The sequence below is a fragment of the Quercus robur genome, chromosome 9, assembly GCF_932294415.1.
Source record: "Quercus robur chromosome 9, dhQueRobu3.1, whole genome shotgun sequence".
NCBI classification, from domain to species: Eukaryota; Viridiplantae; Streptophyta; class Magnoliopsida; order Fagales; family Fagaceae; genus Quercus; species Quercus robur.
Window position 1 is genome coordinate 53,334,361 of NC_065542.1, and position 16,224 is coordinate 53,350,584.

Below are 16,224 nucleotides of genomic sequence, written 5' to 3' on the forward strand. Positions count from 1 at the left end.
TCCATGAGCAATATTCAATAATGGGTTTATGTACTTGTGGATGGTACTGGTAGTGTGTGATTATTTGTGTCAATAAAAAAAAATGTCGTAGATTGGCTAGTGAGTGTTTTGTGCTTTCGTTTTGATGTGTAATCGCGTGTTTTATTAGAATAGATAATCTTTTTTGGTGTCTCTTTGGTGTCTTCTACTGTGGTAACTGGTAAATGTTTGAGATTCACTTCAAAAGATTCAATGAGTCAGTGACGTCTGTTTTGATCTAAGTTATACCTAATTGTGTAGGATAATATTACATGGGAATCAAAGGAGTTTACTTTTCAGTAATAGTTTTAGTTGAAAGAGAAGCTTGTTCGAATGCACAATGTATGTTTTGAACCATTTCTAAGTAATCACATCTAAGATACAAAAGATATAAGAACTCTAGATAAAGATGATGTAGTGACTTGTGATACTACGTACCCCTTGTAAATTGGTAGTCATTTACTCATACAAAGATCTTAAAATAGATTGCTTAAAAGTGAGATTTGGGTGTTCAGCCTTAGAAAATAATTCTTTTGTTTATATGTCTCCAAATTGTTCACAATAATTTATTTTAAGGTTATTTTTTGATGCAGAGCATACTCCTATCCGAGATAATCATGTTTCTGAGACAGCAACTAAATTGTCAAAGGTTGTTGATGGAGAAGTGTACAATGCTCCTAAAAATGTACAAGCTTTGATTGAAGAACAGGAAGTGTGTGTTGCTAAGGTAGTCGATGAAGTTTCAAATCAATGGCAAATAGTGGTTGAAACTAACTGTAAAATGGCATATAAGTCTACCATGATCGAGAATGTATTTGAAGGAGTTCGTAAATTAGGGACTCTCTAGTGACCAATGTAGAGTTGTGGACCATTTGCTAGTGTTGCGCAAGGATGGGTTGGATGAGTTATGGTCATTGAATGAATGAAGAGAATAGTAGATTAAGAGTTTTAGAACTAATCCCAATGGAGGGGGAATTTGAAAACAAAATTTGAAGCCCCTAAATTGTAGCTAAATTGCTTTTATGAAATTTTGAATTTTCTTCTCATGACACCCAAACAAGGAATTTTATCTGAGAGAATGTTAAACACAACATAATAAGGACTCTCTCTTATTATAGTGTCCTTATTCATCATCAATTAAAAAAAAAAAAAAATTTCTCCTAAGAATTTTTGTTTTCCCTTTGCACTCTGTAGACGAATACAACACTAACTTCATGAAGTTTTTGAACATCACGAGAAAGTCGCCGTATATATTTTTCCGATTGTCAAACGTAATAGGCCTTTTTGGAGGTAAAATTGTATCTCAAACAGTGACAATATAATGACTAATTTAAAATTTTAATTAGATCATTAACTTTGCTACGTATCTATTTTTTAATAGCATTATTAGCATGCATCCTTCTTTTTTTGGAAATAAATGCAAATCAAGATTGATTGATGATTGGGATGGGGATTGGAATGATTCAACATCCTATTATTAACAATTTTATTTTCATCTATATTTTTTTTTATTTCTTTATTTTTTATTTTTATAAATACACAATGCATTATACATATATTAGAACCCCTAATCCCTAACACTTACTAAATCCATACATTAAAAAAAAAAAAACCTTAATTCAAAATAAAAATCATTGAATACTATTTTTAATACAATTATTACAACAAAACTCCAAAGAGTTTAAAAATCTTTTACATGTAACATTAACTTACAAGCTATCAACTTGTTTTAATTATTTGTAAATCTTTAATGAATGTAATAAAATTTGTTGTAAACATAACATTTATCTAAACATACACTTGATCTTAAACATATGAAAAAATAAATAATTTTATACATTCATTCCTTTTTATGCACGATTTTATACCATGTTATATACAAAATTGTAAACAAATCAAACAATGAACAAGCAATATGGTGAAGAAATAAAAAAATACCATGGAAAACATTTCCAAGAGAAAAATCACTAATCACTACACGGTAACCTACCATGACCAACAAAGGAATTCACGATAATAAGAGAAGTTTAACAATGCAGTATAAAACTTTTATACTTACTCTACTTGCTAGATAAACTTACTATAAAAACCTTCTACAACTTCAAAACTTTTGATATCTCCCTTATATGGATGCCTTCACAAATGACTTGCTTGCACTTCACAGCTGAATACTCCTATTGACTCCAAAACCTCTTGAAAAGTTTCTTCACCGTAGTAATTTACTGGGCTTCTAAATCTCAACTTTGATTAACTCGAATACACCAACGCAGTATTTAATTTTCAATCTTTGAATTTGCAAGGTGTACAGGATTTGTCTTGGATGATTCCTCAATATGGTTCATAGAAAAGTGCTTCTCCAATCTTTTGAAGTCGAGTATAACAATTACTTTTATACTTAAATAGGTAAGGCATGAAATTTTGAACAAACAGTTGACTTTAGTAATTAACTAATATGTAACCCGTATTTATGCACAAGGATAGTAAATTGTAGTAGTGCTATTAATGTTAGCTTGAATTATTAAATATATAGGACATTAGTTTGACTAAAACATTTAAAGGTACTAAAATGATTTTTCTTTGCAATTTTTATGATATTAGTTACGTCAAGTTTCTAATTACACTGCTATTACGTATATAATTTTAAAAATATATAATTTTAAAAAATCACTATTAGATACTACGTATACAATATCAATTCACAATCATTGTTGGTGAAATTCTACTGAATACAACACAAAATAAAAGAATAAATTGGTCTAATAGTATATTCTAAATTGAATGGGGATAAGTGCATGAGATCATTCAACTCAATTACAGTCATAATGTCCAAGATCTTTGCATACAAAATATACGAATAGAAACAATAAATAAAAAAATATGCTTATTAGTTTAGAAAAAAAATAACAGGAAAAATATAAACAATCTAATTTGTATGGAAAGCTATGGGTATGTTTGGTAACTGTTTTTTCTTCTTATTTTTTGTTTTTAAAAATAATTTTTTATTTTTAAAACTAAAAATCTTGTTTGGCAACCCAAAATGGACAGAAAACAAAACTGTTCTCAAAACTCAATCTTGTTTTCAGTTTCTAATTTTCAAAAGTCAATGAAAATACACATTTAATTTAATGAATTTGTCTCATTTAATAAGTTAGCATTAAAGTTCAAATCCTAGAAACAACATATTATAGTATTTTCTATTTTTTTTCCTTCAAAAAAATATTATTATTTTTTTTTAAATTTCAACTAACCAAACATGTTTTTGATTTCAAAAATGCAAGAAAATTGTTTTTTCTTTATATTCCCCAAAACAAGTTTTTGAAAATAGAAAACAAAAACTATTGCCAAACATAACCTAAAAAAAGCAAAATCCAATTTTAATTAATTAGATTTTCTCTAAGTTTTTTCTTTATATATATATATTGTACGGCACCGAGCTTCCAAAGCCCATACTGGCCTTGGGCCCAGACCCATCTAGGCCCCGGGCCCAAGCCCATACCGGCCTTGGGCGCAGGCCCAGCAGAAAGTTCCAGTTACCTTATGCCCTTCTTGAAACTGCCTTAGAGTAAAAACAAGTTTTGGGTATTAAGTTCCCGGGGTTGACCGGTTAATCTTTCCCGGTAGAGCGCATGAGTCATATCCGGGAAGGTCATGATATGCACGGGAACGTGAGTTGCCGAACATAATCGGTGAAAATGGAACCAAGTTCCAAGATCATAAATGCTGCACCGCCCTTTCACCTAAACAACCACTTAAACCAGATAATACTGGACCTTCAGTAGCACTAACGGTGACTGTAATCATGATCTCCCCACTAACCTTGGCTATAAATAGAAGAAAGTTGGGAGAAGAAGGGGTTCAGAAAAATTGAGGGAAAACAGTCAAGTAGAGGGTACTAACTGGGTGTTACTTGGAGTCTCTCTGCCGAGAACGACCCATTGTAGGAAATACTTAAGCCCACTACAAATAAATTGTGAGCCCAAGTGACCTAAGGTCCAGAAGTCTTGCACTTGGTTCTTACATATATATATATATATATATTTATTTATTAGTTACACAAAAAATTGCTTATAAATATAAATTATTCAAAATCTCTCTTCCTCTAATTTTATTTATAGAGTTAGATATATGATTAGTTTTTTTTATGATCGACAAGTTTTACTAACATATGCCCTCCGGGCATATAATAGTAAATCATTGTAAGAAACTTTTTATGGGAAAAAGAAAAAGTGACTAACTTTTTTGAAAATTTCTTCATAAAAATTTCATAAAATGGATAATTAATATATGCCCTAAGGGTCATTTTTATAATTTATTTATATTAGCATTTTCATTTTCTACATTGAATTAACTCATTTGGCACAAAAATTAAAAAATTTAGATTAGATGGGACACGAGTGCAAAATTAAACTCTAATTGAAATCCAATTTTTACATTGAATTAACTCATTTTGCACAAAAATTTTAAAACTTAGATTAGATGAAACACATGGTGCAAAATTAGACAACAATTAGAATCTAATTGGATTTTCTCTCAACTTTGACTTTAATTTTATATATATAACTCATCAATCTTGATTCTCAGTTGATCAAGCCTCAATCAAGGGATAATTGAGCTTCAATCAATTATACGTCGATTGAAGAGTAGTCAAATATTCATAAATTCCTTTATTATGCTACTTTTTGTACAAAAAGTCTTGAACTTGATTGTAATGAATTGATTAAAACACATTTGACTATGACATTGTCAAGGAATTTTCTAACTTTAAACATGTATCGAGGGTATTTTGGTTCTTTTCAATGGATATTTCGTCATTTTCAAGTGTTTGGGATATTTTTGTTATTTGAAGGGCTCCGGGGTATTTTGAAAGCTCCAAGTATTTTGGTTATTTTTAGATGTTTCAAGAGTATTTTAGTCATTTTTAGGGTTTGGCTTATCTCCAGTATTTCATTTTAGATGTTTCGAGTATTTTATTTTAATGAGAAATTGCTACATTACCTATTAACTAAATAAAAAAGTGGAGATTAAAACCCACAATCATTTGCTAATGTATATTTAAAATAACAGGAGATGTCCAGTTAAAAAGGTACCAGAGGTAAACCAAACCCGTCATTTTATAGTTGTTTGATGCGGACCTTGTAAAGGGTTGAAAGTTGAAAATGTACATTTTTTTTTTATCAGTATTTTATGCGTGCACCAAAGACCTAAAAGCAATGAACTTGTTTTTTGGAAACCATTTTATGTTTAAACAAACATAGCCTAAGTTTTCCTTCCTAAATTTTTCCTTAATTTACAAAAATTGCTAGCTTATTATTAAATTATTTCATTAATTTTTTTTTTTTCATATTAAAATGGTCCAACAAACTAAAACAAATCACAAACTACACCTTGATGGTGATGGGAAAGAATAAATCTAGTGACAGACTATAACTGGTTACTTGTTACTTTCACATAAACCCATAACTTTTTCTTCATCACTCACAACCTGCTACATCATAGTTGTGGCAAAATTGTGGCACAAAATGATGTGATCCTAGATTTGTTTGACCTAAAAACTTATGATTAAATCTAACTTTGGATTTGACAAATGAAAGAGTACTGTTTATATGTATATATCTGGGTAGTTGGGGTAAGAGAATTTGAATCTTGAATATCTTCGTTGAAAACACTAAGAGATGCTAATTGAGTTACAAGTCACTTAACTGAAAGAGTAATGCTATTAACATCAAGTTTTTCACAACAGTTCACAATTGTTAAATTGGAAAATTATCAACTTATTATTGATTATCAGACCAATTACTCACACAACTTTATATTCCACCATTAATATCTTGTCATTTTGGACTGTGTTAACATTTGTTTTGAATTATATTGTCACTCTATTATTATTTTTATTCCATAAGGAAACTATAAACTCATTAATTTTTTTTTTAAAGGACAAAGTTTACCTAGTTATAGTCTAAGACTATAACATTACTTAATAAAATATATATTACTATATATTTTAAAAATCTAATCGTTGAATCGTATGTTATTTACATTCTTAATACACATATCAAATTATGTATAATTTTAAACTATTAAAAATTGTAATAATTTAAACAATTTATTAACAATATAACTATTAATCTTTAATTTTTTAAAATTTTTGCAAGTATGGTAGATATAAGAAAAAGATGTTATCTACAGCTACTTTGTCAAAAAAAAAAAAAAGAAAAAAAAAAAGAGGCATTTTCAATTTCACTCAAATGTGAAAGTTGTGGATGGAGAGATGTGCTCGAAAAAGAGTCCAAAAAGTTTGAAGTGCGGCTCAGTAATATAAATACTCTCAATTGAACCCGAATTCTCTTTCACATTTCACACTCGCGCCTCTTCACCATAACCAAACCCTAATAAAAACCCTAAAAAACAAAACCCAAAACTCAAAAAAAAAAAAAAAAAAAAAAAGAAGAAGAAGAGAGAGAAAGCGAGGTGTGAGAGAGAGCAAAGCACAGAGAAATACCCAAATTTCTCTCACTCACTCACTTTCTCCGATCCTTTTCTCTTCGTTTCAGGTACTCTTTTCTCTTCATTTCACTTCAACAATCAAGATCGCCTGTACTCATTTTCAAAACCCTAATTTTTGTAAATTTTTTTTTTTTGTGTATTTTAGCTGTTGTAGGGTTTGAATTTTGGCATATAAAATGTATGTGAATTCAAGTTAGTGTTTTAAAAAAAGTAAATATATTTTTTTTAATAAAATTTTTACTGTTTTTGGTTTGATTTGATTTGATTTGAAATGATTTGATTTCCAGAGATCAATTTTTTTCAATGGCGGCTTTCGTCGAGCAGGCGGAGGTAGCTGTGGCCGTGGCTGTGGCCGCGACTCCGGGTGCTGATGTTGTATGTGTTGTTGTTGATGTATATAGAATGTTATCAACAGTTAGTGTGCTGTGTTTTGTTTTGTGGGTTTTGATTGGTTTTTGGTTAAATTTTTGCGGTGAAATGTAGGTGGGCAATGCTTTTGTTCACCAATACTACCTTATATTGCATCAATCGCCAGAACTTGTTCATCGGTTTTACCAGGATGTTAGTAAGATTGGTCGTATGGAAGAGAATGGGACCATGAGTATCACAACCTCTATGCAAGTGAGCTCCTATCTTTGTGTGTATAATTTTTGTGTTTTTGTTTAGAAGCTTAATTGTTTACATGTTGTGGATTGTATGATTCTTAGTTGAAATATCATGGGTTTCAGCTAGTTTAATTGATAAAATCTAGACACGGGTTCGAATCTTGCATACACCAAAAACCTAATTTTAAGCTTTTTGAAAATGGGGTTGTTTGAGAATGCTATACCTACGAAAAAATGAAGATTTAAAAAGGTGTAGTTGGGAAAAAAAATGTAGTTTGATTATGCAATTCACACTTGGTGTCTTGGTTTGATGATATAGTGTAATTATAATGGACATGATTTAGGTTCAAATCTATAAAAACATTCCTTTTTGAAATATCTTTTATACTTTCTGAAGCCTAATGGGCAATGGCCTACATGTTCGAACTTGCTTTGTACTTTACCTGTTTGCTCTATGTGACCATAATTTATCTCTGGTTGCTATTAATATGGCAGAAGAATGCAGAAAATAATTGTTCGGTTGCTAACCATATGATTGAAAAAAAAAACAAAAAGGATTCAGAAAATCTGATTTGTTTTCAATTAATTTCTCCATGACCTTGTAGTAGAGAGCATTCCAAAAGATTTGAAATTCATGTCCTGTAACTCATGTTTGGATGAGAAATTTTGAGGTGTAAATTTCCAATGTTAATTTTCCCTTTTTCAGAAAAAAGTGAGTTAAAAAAAGATTGAATGGAATTTGAACTTGGAATTTATAAGCACTGAAATCCCAGGATCAAATTCAGGGAGGAAGATAACATTTCCAAATTCTACCAATGTTACTATTCTTATTCAACCCTACCTTTACCACTCTTCACACTACCACTACTGCCACCACCACCACCACCACTACTACTTCTGACGTCGCCATCACTACCACCAACACTGTCCTCATCGTTGTCAATGCCACTACTATCACCCCCCATCCGCTGCATAAACACCACCATCAACAACAATACCATGATACCATACTACCATCGCCACCAAATGATTTGCACTGTCATTGTCATCATTGTTGTAACTGCTACAATACTCTAGCCAATAGGTTCTAACTCAAATGGCACCTTGCCCCCTTGTAAAATTGGATGCTTGTGTGTTCGTCTAACCAATAAAAAATTGATTTGATGGGTTTGAGATTCACATCAATTTGAATCCCATGGGTTTGAAAAGTTTTTTTTGAATTTATCATTCAAACATAATATTTTAGAGTGGAAAAAGGGATAGTTTTGAGTAACATTTTGGTATTAGTTGTAGCCTACAAGTTCTTTTGTATGTATAATGTTGAATTGGAAATCAGGAGAGTTGAAATCTTGATCCCTCTATATATTTTGATTGATTTTCATTGATCAGGCAATCAATGAGAAGATACTCTCGCTTCATTATGGTGAACTCAGTGCACAAATCTTAACTGTGGATGCACAAGATTCTTTCAACGGAGGAGTCCTTGTTCTTGTGACTGGATATTTGACTGGAAAGGACAGTTTGAGGCGCAAATTTACTCAGAGTTTCTTCCTAGCACCTCAAGACAAAGGCTACTTTGTTTTAAATGATGTGTTTAGATATGTTGACGATGGGAGTCAAAGTTTCGTGAATGATGTTGAAGTGCCCCTTACTCCTGACCCTGGTAATGTGAAACACATTTTACAATTCAAAGTAAAGCCTTTTGTTCTTCTTTAACTGATTTTTAGGATAATTTTGTTTCAGAGCCTACTCCTGTTGAGGAGAATCATGTTTCTGAGACAGCAGCTGAATTGTCAGAGGTTGTTGATGGAGAAGTATACAACCCTCCTGAAAATGGACAGGCTTCAATTGAAGAAGAGGAAGTGCCAGTTTCTGAGGTAGTTGATGAAGTTTCAGATGAATGGCAGATGGTGGCTGAATCCAACTCTAAAACTGAAGAAGTTCCAAAAAAGTCATATGCCTATATTGTAAGCATTCGTCAATCAAAATTCTATCCTTTTAGCTTGCTTATTCATCAAGTGTGTGGTTTCATTGGCAGCTACAGTTCTTGTAATTTCTATGTCTTGGATGTGGGCAGAAGTTATATCTTTTACTTCAATTTGTTGTTGCAGGTTAAGGTTATGAAGGAGAGTCCAGCTGCTCCAACTTATGCTCCTCGGAGGTCTGTTTCCAAGAGCCAAGAGCAGCCAGTAATTGCTGGACCTCCTCCTCCTCCTCTGGTGTCTGAAACACCGGTTTCCAGCACAAATGCTAATGAAAACAGTAGTAATAAGGATTCTGAAGGTGTGCAGTTTGTTATTGTTGACTTTTATTTCTGCTAGTTAACTCACATTATTATCTGCATCATGGTTGTTGTTGTTTACTCTGTATGGGTGTATTAATCTAGTTAATACGTATACTTTGCGTTTTATGACCAGCCGAAGGTTACTCCATCTACATAAAGGGCCTCCCTTTGAATGCCACACCTTCCCTACTAGAGAATGAGTTCAAGAAGTTTGGACCTATTAAGAATGGCGGTATTCAAGTTAGAAGCCAAAAGGTATGTCATATGTTAATCAAATTTATGTTGTTCATTGTTAGCTGTTCCCTGAGCACATAATTATTCTCCATGTGTCTATACAACAGGGATTTTGTTTTGGCTTTGTGGAATTTGAGGTGGCAAGTGCTGTGCAAAGTGCAATCAAGGTATACATCTGTTATTCTGGGCTGATCTGTTTTCTGTTTCTCTGTTATTCTTGATATGATTGAGCAGATGAATGGGCCATAGCTTCTTTCATTGGTTGACTTTAGGACTTCTTAGATCCTGTTGGTGTAAATATGAGTTTATACTCATTTACATACTAAATCTAAGGCTGTTTAATAATTTATGGGGCTTTGTTATGACTGGGATATGCTGTTTATATTTCTGAGTTTTTGGTTTAATTGAGCAAGTTCTCTGGAAGGTGCAATTCTGTTGTGCTGTTGTTCATCGATTTTGCCTTGGTGATATGTTCTTCCTTTTTCCTTTACCTTTTACCTCTCCTGTTATGTTTTACATGATGGAGTAGATGGATGCACCATAACTTGTTTCATTAGTTAAATGGGATATGCTGCTATAATTCTTATTATTATTATTTTTTTGTTATATAGGTTCTTTGGTTGTATTCTAAATGCAATTTTAAAACCTACTTGGGCAATTAGCTGTTGCTGCCGATGAGATTTTGTTTTGCAGTATGTCATCATCAGTAAAATTGCAACAGTAGTTGATACAATAATAGCTATTGTTGGAAACTGGTCTAAATTAGCAGTTTGTCCAAAAGTGATGCATAGGGTAGTTGGTAGCAAGTTTAACTCGGGCTATTATGGTTAATGGTATTGCTTGAAGAGTGAGCTGGTGACCCTGTTGTGCTTTCCTGATGTCATCTATTGGTGCTGATATATTCCGTGGTGGCTGCCAATTTTGTTCCCAGACTTGTTTCAGCTTATGACTTACCAGTTAATAATTCTTGTGAAACCCATCTCCATTGCCCTCAACGCAGCCTCACTGCAGCTACCCATCTATCTGATTGACAATTTGAAAATTTGGTGCTATAGCATTTAACATAAATCTTCTTCCCCTCTCTGGATTTGGCTTCAAAGGCGATGCCACTCCTCAGGTTTTGTTTTCTCCATACTCCATCTGCTTTGATGAGGACTCACTTGCCAGTCAGCATTGTATGCCTTTGTGTTGCTGATTATCCTCTTTTCCTTGGTTTTTTCTTTCCTGTCCATCAGGTTATAAATACAGGATGATATTCAATAAATGTAGAGTTCTCTCCCCTGCAGTGGGGAGGTTTAGTGTTTAATTTTATTAGTTTTTATGGATTTTAAACCAAAAAAAATCTTATCAGTGTTCTTTAATGATGATTGTTCCCAAATTACACATGGTAACTAAGTTTAATTTGCAATTATTACTCCTCAAAATATGTTATTTAGAAAATTATGAAAGGATGTTGCAATTGTTTACTTAAAAAAAAAATCTTTTGTTTACAATATTGATGCGTTAAGATCTTCTTTTTTTTCAAATTTTTTTATTTATTTTATTTTAACATGAGGGTACTATTAGTCTACTATTCATATATGTTGTATGATGTTTCAACAGCTTCTATTGCTAATGAGTATGGTTTTGATTGCATTATTTATATTAGATCCTTTCAATCGATTGTTGCATCAGTTAGCTACTTAATTTTATTTTGAATTATTGCATGAAATAATATTTCTGTTGATGTTTAGGAGTCGCCCATCGACATCGGTGGACGCCAGGCTGTTGTAGAGGAAAAGAGGTCTACCAGTCGAGGTAAGTCGGGTTTTGTAGATGAATTTTATCCATTCAAAGAATTTTTTTTTTGGTTGGGGGGGTGGTGGGAGTTTTAGGTTTCTAGATTGAAAATATTAAATGTAAATAACAAAGAATTTGTTTGGATGTTGGCCAAGTTGTGTTCTTTTGGACATTAGATCAGGTGATCTTGGATTTGCTTATTAGGAAAAACATTGGAAGAGAATGTTCCTCTTTCTAAGTGGTTCATGTTAGACACGGGAGGTCTTTACTGTGGGAGTTAGCCTAGGGTACATAACTATGGGGTTAGGGGGAGGAACGTGCAGGTCTCACAATTTTTTCTGATGGACCCATTTTGTCACAAGGGTAAAAGGGCATTCTTGATTGAATGAATGTAGCTTTCATCTCATGAATTATTTCTTTTTACAAATCTTAGCAGACGTGCAACTAATTGGATGAATGGTAATGGATATTCATCGTATGTTTATTAGGTTAGGTGCCACCTTGATTCCATGACATCTAATAGTGACTGCTTTTTTAATCTCCAGGGAACGGTAAGGGACGATTTTCGTCTGGAAGGGGGAATGGATATAGGAATGAAGGAGGCAGAGGAGGGCGTGGAAATGGAAACTATGGAGGTGGCAGGGGCTATGGTCGGGGTGACTTTAATGGCAGGGCTGAGTTTGGAAGCAGGGGTGGCAACCGAGAAGGATTTTCAAGCCGCAGAGGTGATGGATATCAGCGGGCTGATCATGCAGGTGGCAACGGTGGCCGAGCAAATCGTGCTGGTGGATTGACTGTTAACGGAACAGCCAGAACTACTGCACCTCGGATACCTGCTACTGCCTAAGATACCATAGCTTTGTGAGGAAGATATCAGCTAGAAGATTTTTACATTTTTCTGAAGTCTGGTGCTTTATCAAGTGATTGGATCTTTTTCAGATGAGCTACATGAACTTTGCTTTAGGTTTTTTTTTTTTTTAAATTGGTCACTCATGGGTGATAATCATTCAAAAACTCTATTCGGTATACTAGTAATTAGTACCCATTGTCCAGCTGCATTGGTGTGTTGTGGGTCACCTATTTTTAGCAGTTATTTTTGGAGCTTGGCTCCTATATGGGAATGACAATATGGTTAGGCAATGGCTTTAGGTCATCTTGAATCAAGATTCTTGATATGGGATTCTTTTTTGTTCGATTCATAATTTATTTTTGCAGATATAGCTTATGTGTCAAACTTTTTAGTTTCTTATAGTTTGAGCTGTTTGATTTCCCAAGTGAGGAAATGTAGCCCTTGACCTTGATGTGTGCACCATTGAATCATGAGATAAGTTGTGTGTGGTAGTGCATCAAACAGAACGTCTCAAATGGATGAAATGCTCCTAGTGAAACCTCAGGCCTGATGTGTTTGTTTTTTCATTGTTCTTTAGGATTCAAGTAATATATTTCTCGTGCTTGTATATTTTGTTTCTGCTCATCTTGGTCCCAAATTAATGGCTGCCTTTAGTCTGCAAAAGTTGCCTTTTTGTATTAAACTTCTCTCATTGATTGGTGAGCGTCATTTTGCTTCTCCTTGATTATCTGTGATCTCATCAATCATCACTGAGTTATCCTGGATTTTTTTCTTTCCTTAATTTAACTGTGCTTCCAATCGTGTTTGTGATATTTTTATTTCTAGCTTGATATGAAATGGAAACTAAAAAGTTTCCTAAGTCTATAAATATAGAAAAGATAAAATAGGTTTTCACTAAAATGTTTTTTTTAAGCATTTCTACACACACACACCTCAAAGGAGAGAGACTGCTCCACCTACCTCAAAGGAAACAAATGCGTGGATCTTTGGGCTAAGGGAGGATCTGCTAGCAGTGAACCCCCTTTTTGTATCAGTTATTTTCGGACGCTGGGGGTATTTCTTACCCAAGACTTTGTAACTTTGATTCTATTTAATTAAATACCCTTTTCCTATAGTTTTTCTATCCTTCACAATTCTAAGAGTTATAGAATGCAACTCGATTCTGAAGCTTTGGGAAATGATTGGGGTTGGTTTGGAACCCCCCCTAATTTTTCTATCCAACATGTATTTTATTTGATAAAACAGTGCTCAAATTCTTACGTACCTCAAGTCAAGTAGAAATATATTTTTCCCATACTCTTGTCGCAAATTTGGACAGCCCCTAACCAAAATGTTTTCTGAGGGCAACTTTTTAGGAAAGAGCCATCTTTGAAAAAGCCGGAATACTATTACTAACCATTGAATTCCGACTCATCCGAAACTTGCTACCTCCCAAGGGGAGCATTTACCAAAATTGTCTTAAGCTCATTGGTTGGGAACAAGCTTCGACAGGTTTCCATAAACTAAACACTTGGATCTGTTTTGGGAAACCTAGGGCTTGCTGTTGAAATGAGTCCCTACAAATATTGGTCGCACAAATTCTCTTTTGGCAGAATTGTGTCTTTAGAGATGGAAATGGACTCACTCTAGCACTCAATTCTAGAATTTTAAAATTCAAATTAAATTAGGGAAATGTTAACCAGCACTGTGCAGTGCTTGTTAAGATTTCTCTATATGAGTCTCACTTAATAAAAAGGGAAAAAAATTATTAAAAGGATAAAAAAAAGGATAAAAAAAATTGTTAAAAAATTGCCAAAAAGGATAAGCTACAAAAAGCTGCACAAAAGTTGTTGTTAACGGGCACCGTAACACAACCTGTTAAATTAAATACTAAATTTGTTGTGGATCTTCTCACCTCATGTACACTAAGTTTGTGTTTTAAAATGCCACCCATGCAATACCCTGAATTTTGGCAGTAGGTTGCTATTTCAACATTTTATGGTGCCTCAAAAGTCAGGTCTATCATAACTGTAGTGAAGAAGATCACCATGCAGCATTGCTAGCTAAGGTGGGAATTAAACAGTAGTGAGGATTTTGTGTTATATGCAAGGCCTATTATTTTTGGAGAATTACTTACCACAGAGGGCCCAAACTATTTTGTACTTAATTTTGCCTTTACTAGCTTCCTTTAGAGAGAGAGAGAGAGAGAGAGAAGGAGAGAGAGAGAGAGGATGGTGACTTTTAAATAATAAAAATCGATTGTCCTATTAACATTTCGGTCAAGCCATTAATAGGCTGCGAAACATGGTTCTCTTGGTAACAATAAGTCTTCATTGTAATTAATGGACTTCGGCCCCGTCGAAAAAAGAAATTAACCTCTCTTTCTCTCTCATGATTGTGCTTACTTTATCATTTGTGGTTTGCATTCTTGCTTTGAACAATAAGCAAATTAATTGAGCCCATAGGCCCCATACTATTCATGTACTTCCTCATATACAGGTTTACTATGAAGGCCACAGCTGTGGACTCAATATATTTGGATTATGGTTACTAGTTGAGAAATAGAATTATATGAACGTATCAATTGAAGGGAATTATAAGCCTCATGTAATCATTCAAGAGGAGAGGCGAAAGTCAGACCGGGGAGGGGGGAGTCCACTTTGTAAAGGTTAATAACTTAAGATAACTCACCCACAAATTCGAAACTCAAAGATGATCCCATTAACAAGGGTTTGATTATTAAAATCGAGCAGTTTCTAACAAACATCTTTTACATGAAAGGCATGAACCAATAGTAAGAAAATATTTCTTGTAACTGAATAAACAGTAATTTTTATTTATCTTCTTAAAAAAAAAAAAAAAAACATTTTGAACATCTAAAATATCTACGTGAGTTGCCTACCCCAATGCAACCTTGTGTCTAATGGAACATTGATGTTTAAGCATTCACATTTGTTAAACTAAATCTTACTAATTCCAGGCATTGATTTAATTAGTAAAATGATCTTAATGCTACAACACCAGGACAAGCCATGACCTATAACTGTGTTATAATATAATGAAGGCGATAGATAACAAATTAAAAATGCAACCCTGCGTTTGATCTTTCTTGCTGTCTACTGAAAAAATATCTAGGACCACACCTTTTTGTGCCACAACTTTGTCACCACTTGAATGTGACAAACTATGAGTGATAGAGAAAAAAAAAAATGGAATCTTGTGAAAGTGAAAGACATTCCATCAAAATTTGCCATGTAAAATAGTTATAAAAAGAATGTAGTAGAGGTTGTAGACATAGAATTATAAAATAAGATATGGTAGAAATTGTGGTCTTAGAATTACTCATGTCAAATAAGAGATATGAGTTACAACACCATATCACAATCACTTCATTTAAGGCATGAGTCCAATAAAACTATAAGGATGCACTAAAACTAAAAGGTTGCAGTGTGACATGTTTCAAATATTTTAAGATCACAACCACAGAAACTTCTCGTAAGACAATCATATAATTGGAACAACAAATCACATCTTGAAGCATATCAATTTAGTAAATTAACATGGTGGCACCACGAACAGCCAGAATTGTTTCCTCAACTTCACCGTACAAGGTGTACTGTCTGTCCAGCAAGAGATGCAAAACTATGCTACGGTTAAAGTCCAAATGCATTCACACAGCAACTATGTTCGCGTGCTACATGTCTTACAAGTCACAGCCTACCGTAACATAACTGGAGCCAGACCCAATATTCATGTGGAATATTGATAGAGACCTTCCAGCAAATTCAAAACCATTATTACTAGAACCTAATTGTATTGCTCATGGTGTTCATAAAAGTCGAGAGAAATTTAGTGCCTGTTTGTTTGCACTTTCAGACGGCAAAAAGCACTTTTTGAAACCAAAAAAATAAGATGTGTATTTGGTAAGGTTTTAAAAGTTGTTTTTTCTAAAAAGCTACATTTTGAAATGT

At 33.4% G+C, this 16,224-nt stretch overlaps 1 protein-coding gene across 1 annotated transcript; it reads left to right on the forward strand.

Annotated features, from left to right (window-relative positions):
• The first annotated feature begins 6,367 nt into the window (after window positions 1-6,367).
• LOC126699082 (nuclear transport factor 2) lies at window positions 6,368-12,644 on the forward strand. Its single transcript, XM_050396640.1, has 10 exons — window positions 6,368-6,569; window positions 6,810-6,897; window positions 7,006-7,143; window positions 8,517-8,790; window positions 8,871-9,094; window positions 9,239-9,410; window positions 9,545-9,666; window positions 9,753-9,812; window positions 11,379-11,442; window positions 11,970-12,644. Exons 2-10 carry the CDS (start codon window positions 6,826-6,828, stop codon window positions 12,269-12,271), a joined length of 1,428 nt encoding a protein of 475 aa, XP_050252597.1. The 5' UTR covers window positions 6,368-6,569; window positions 6,810-6,825; the 3' UTR covers window positions 12,272-12,644.
• Window positions 12,645-16,224: the final 3,580 nt, after the last annotated feature.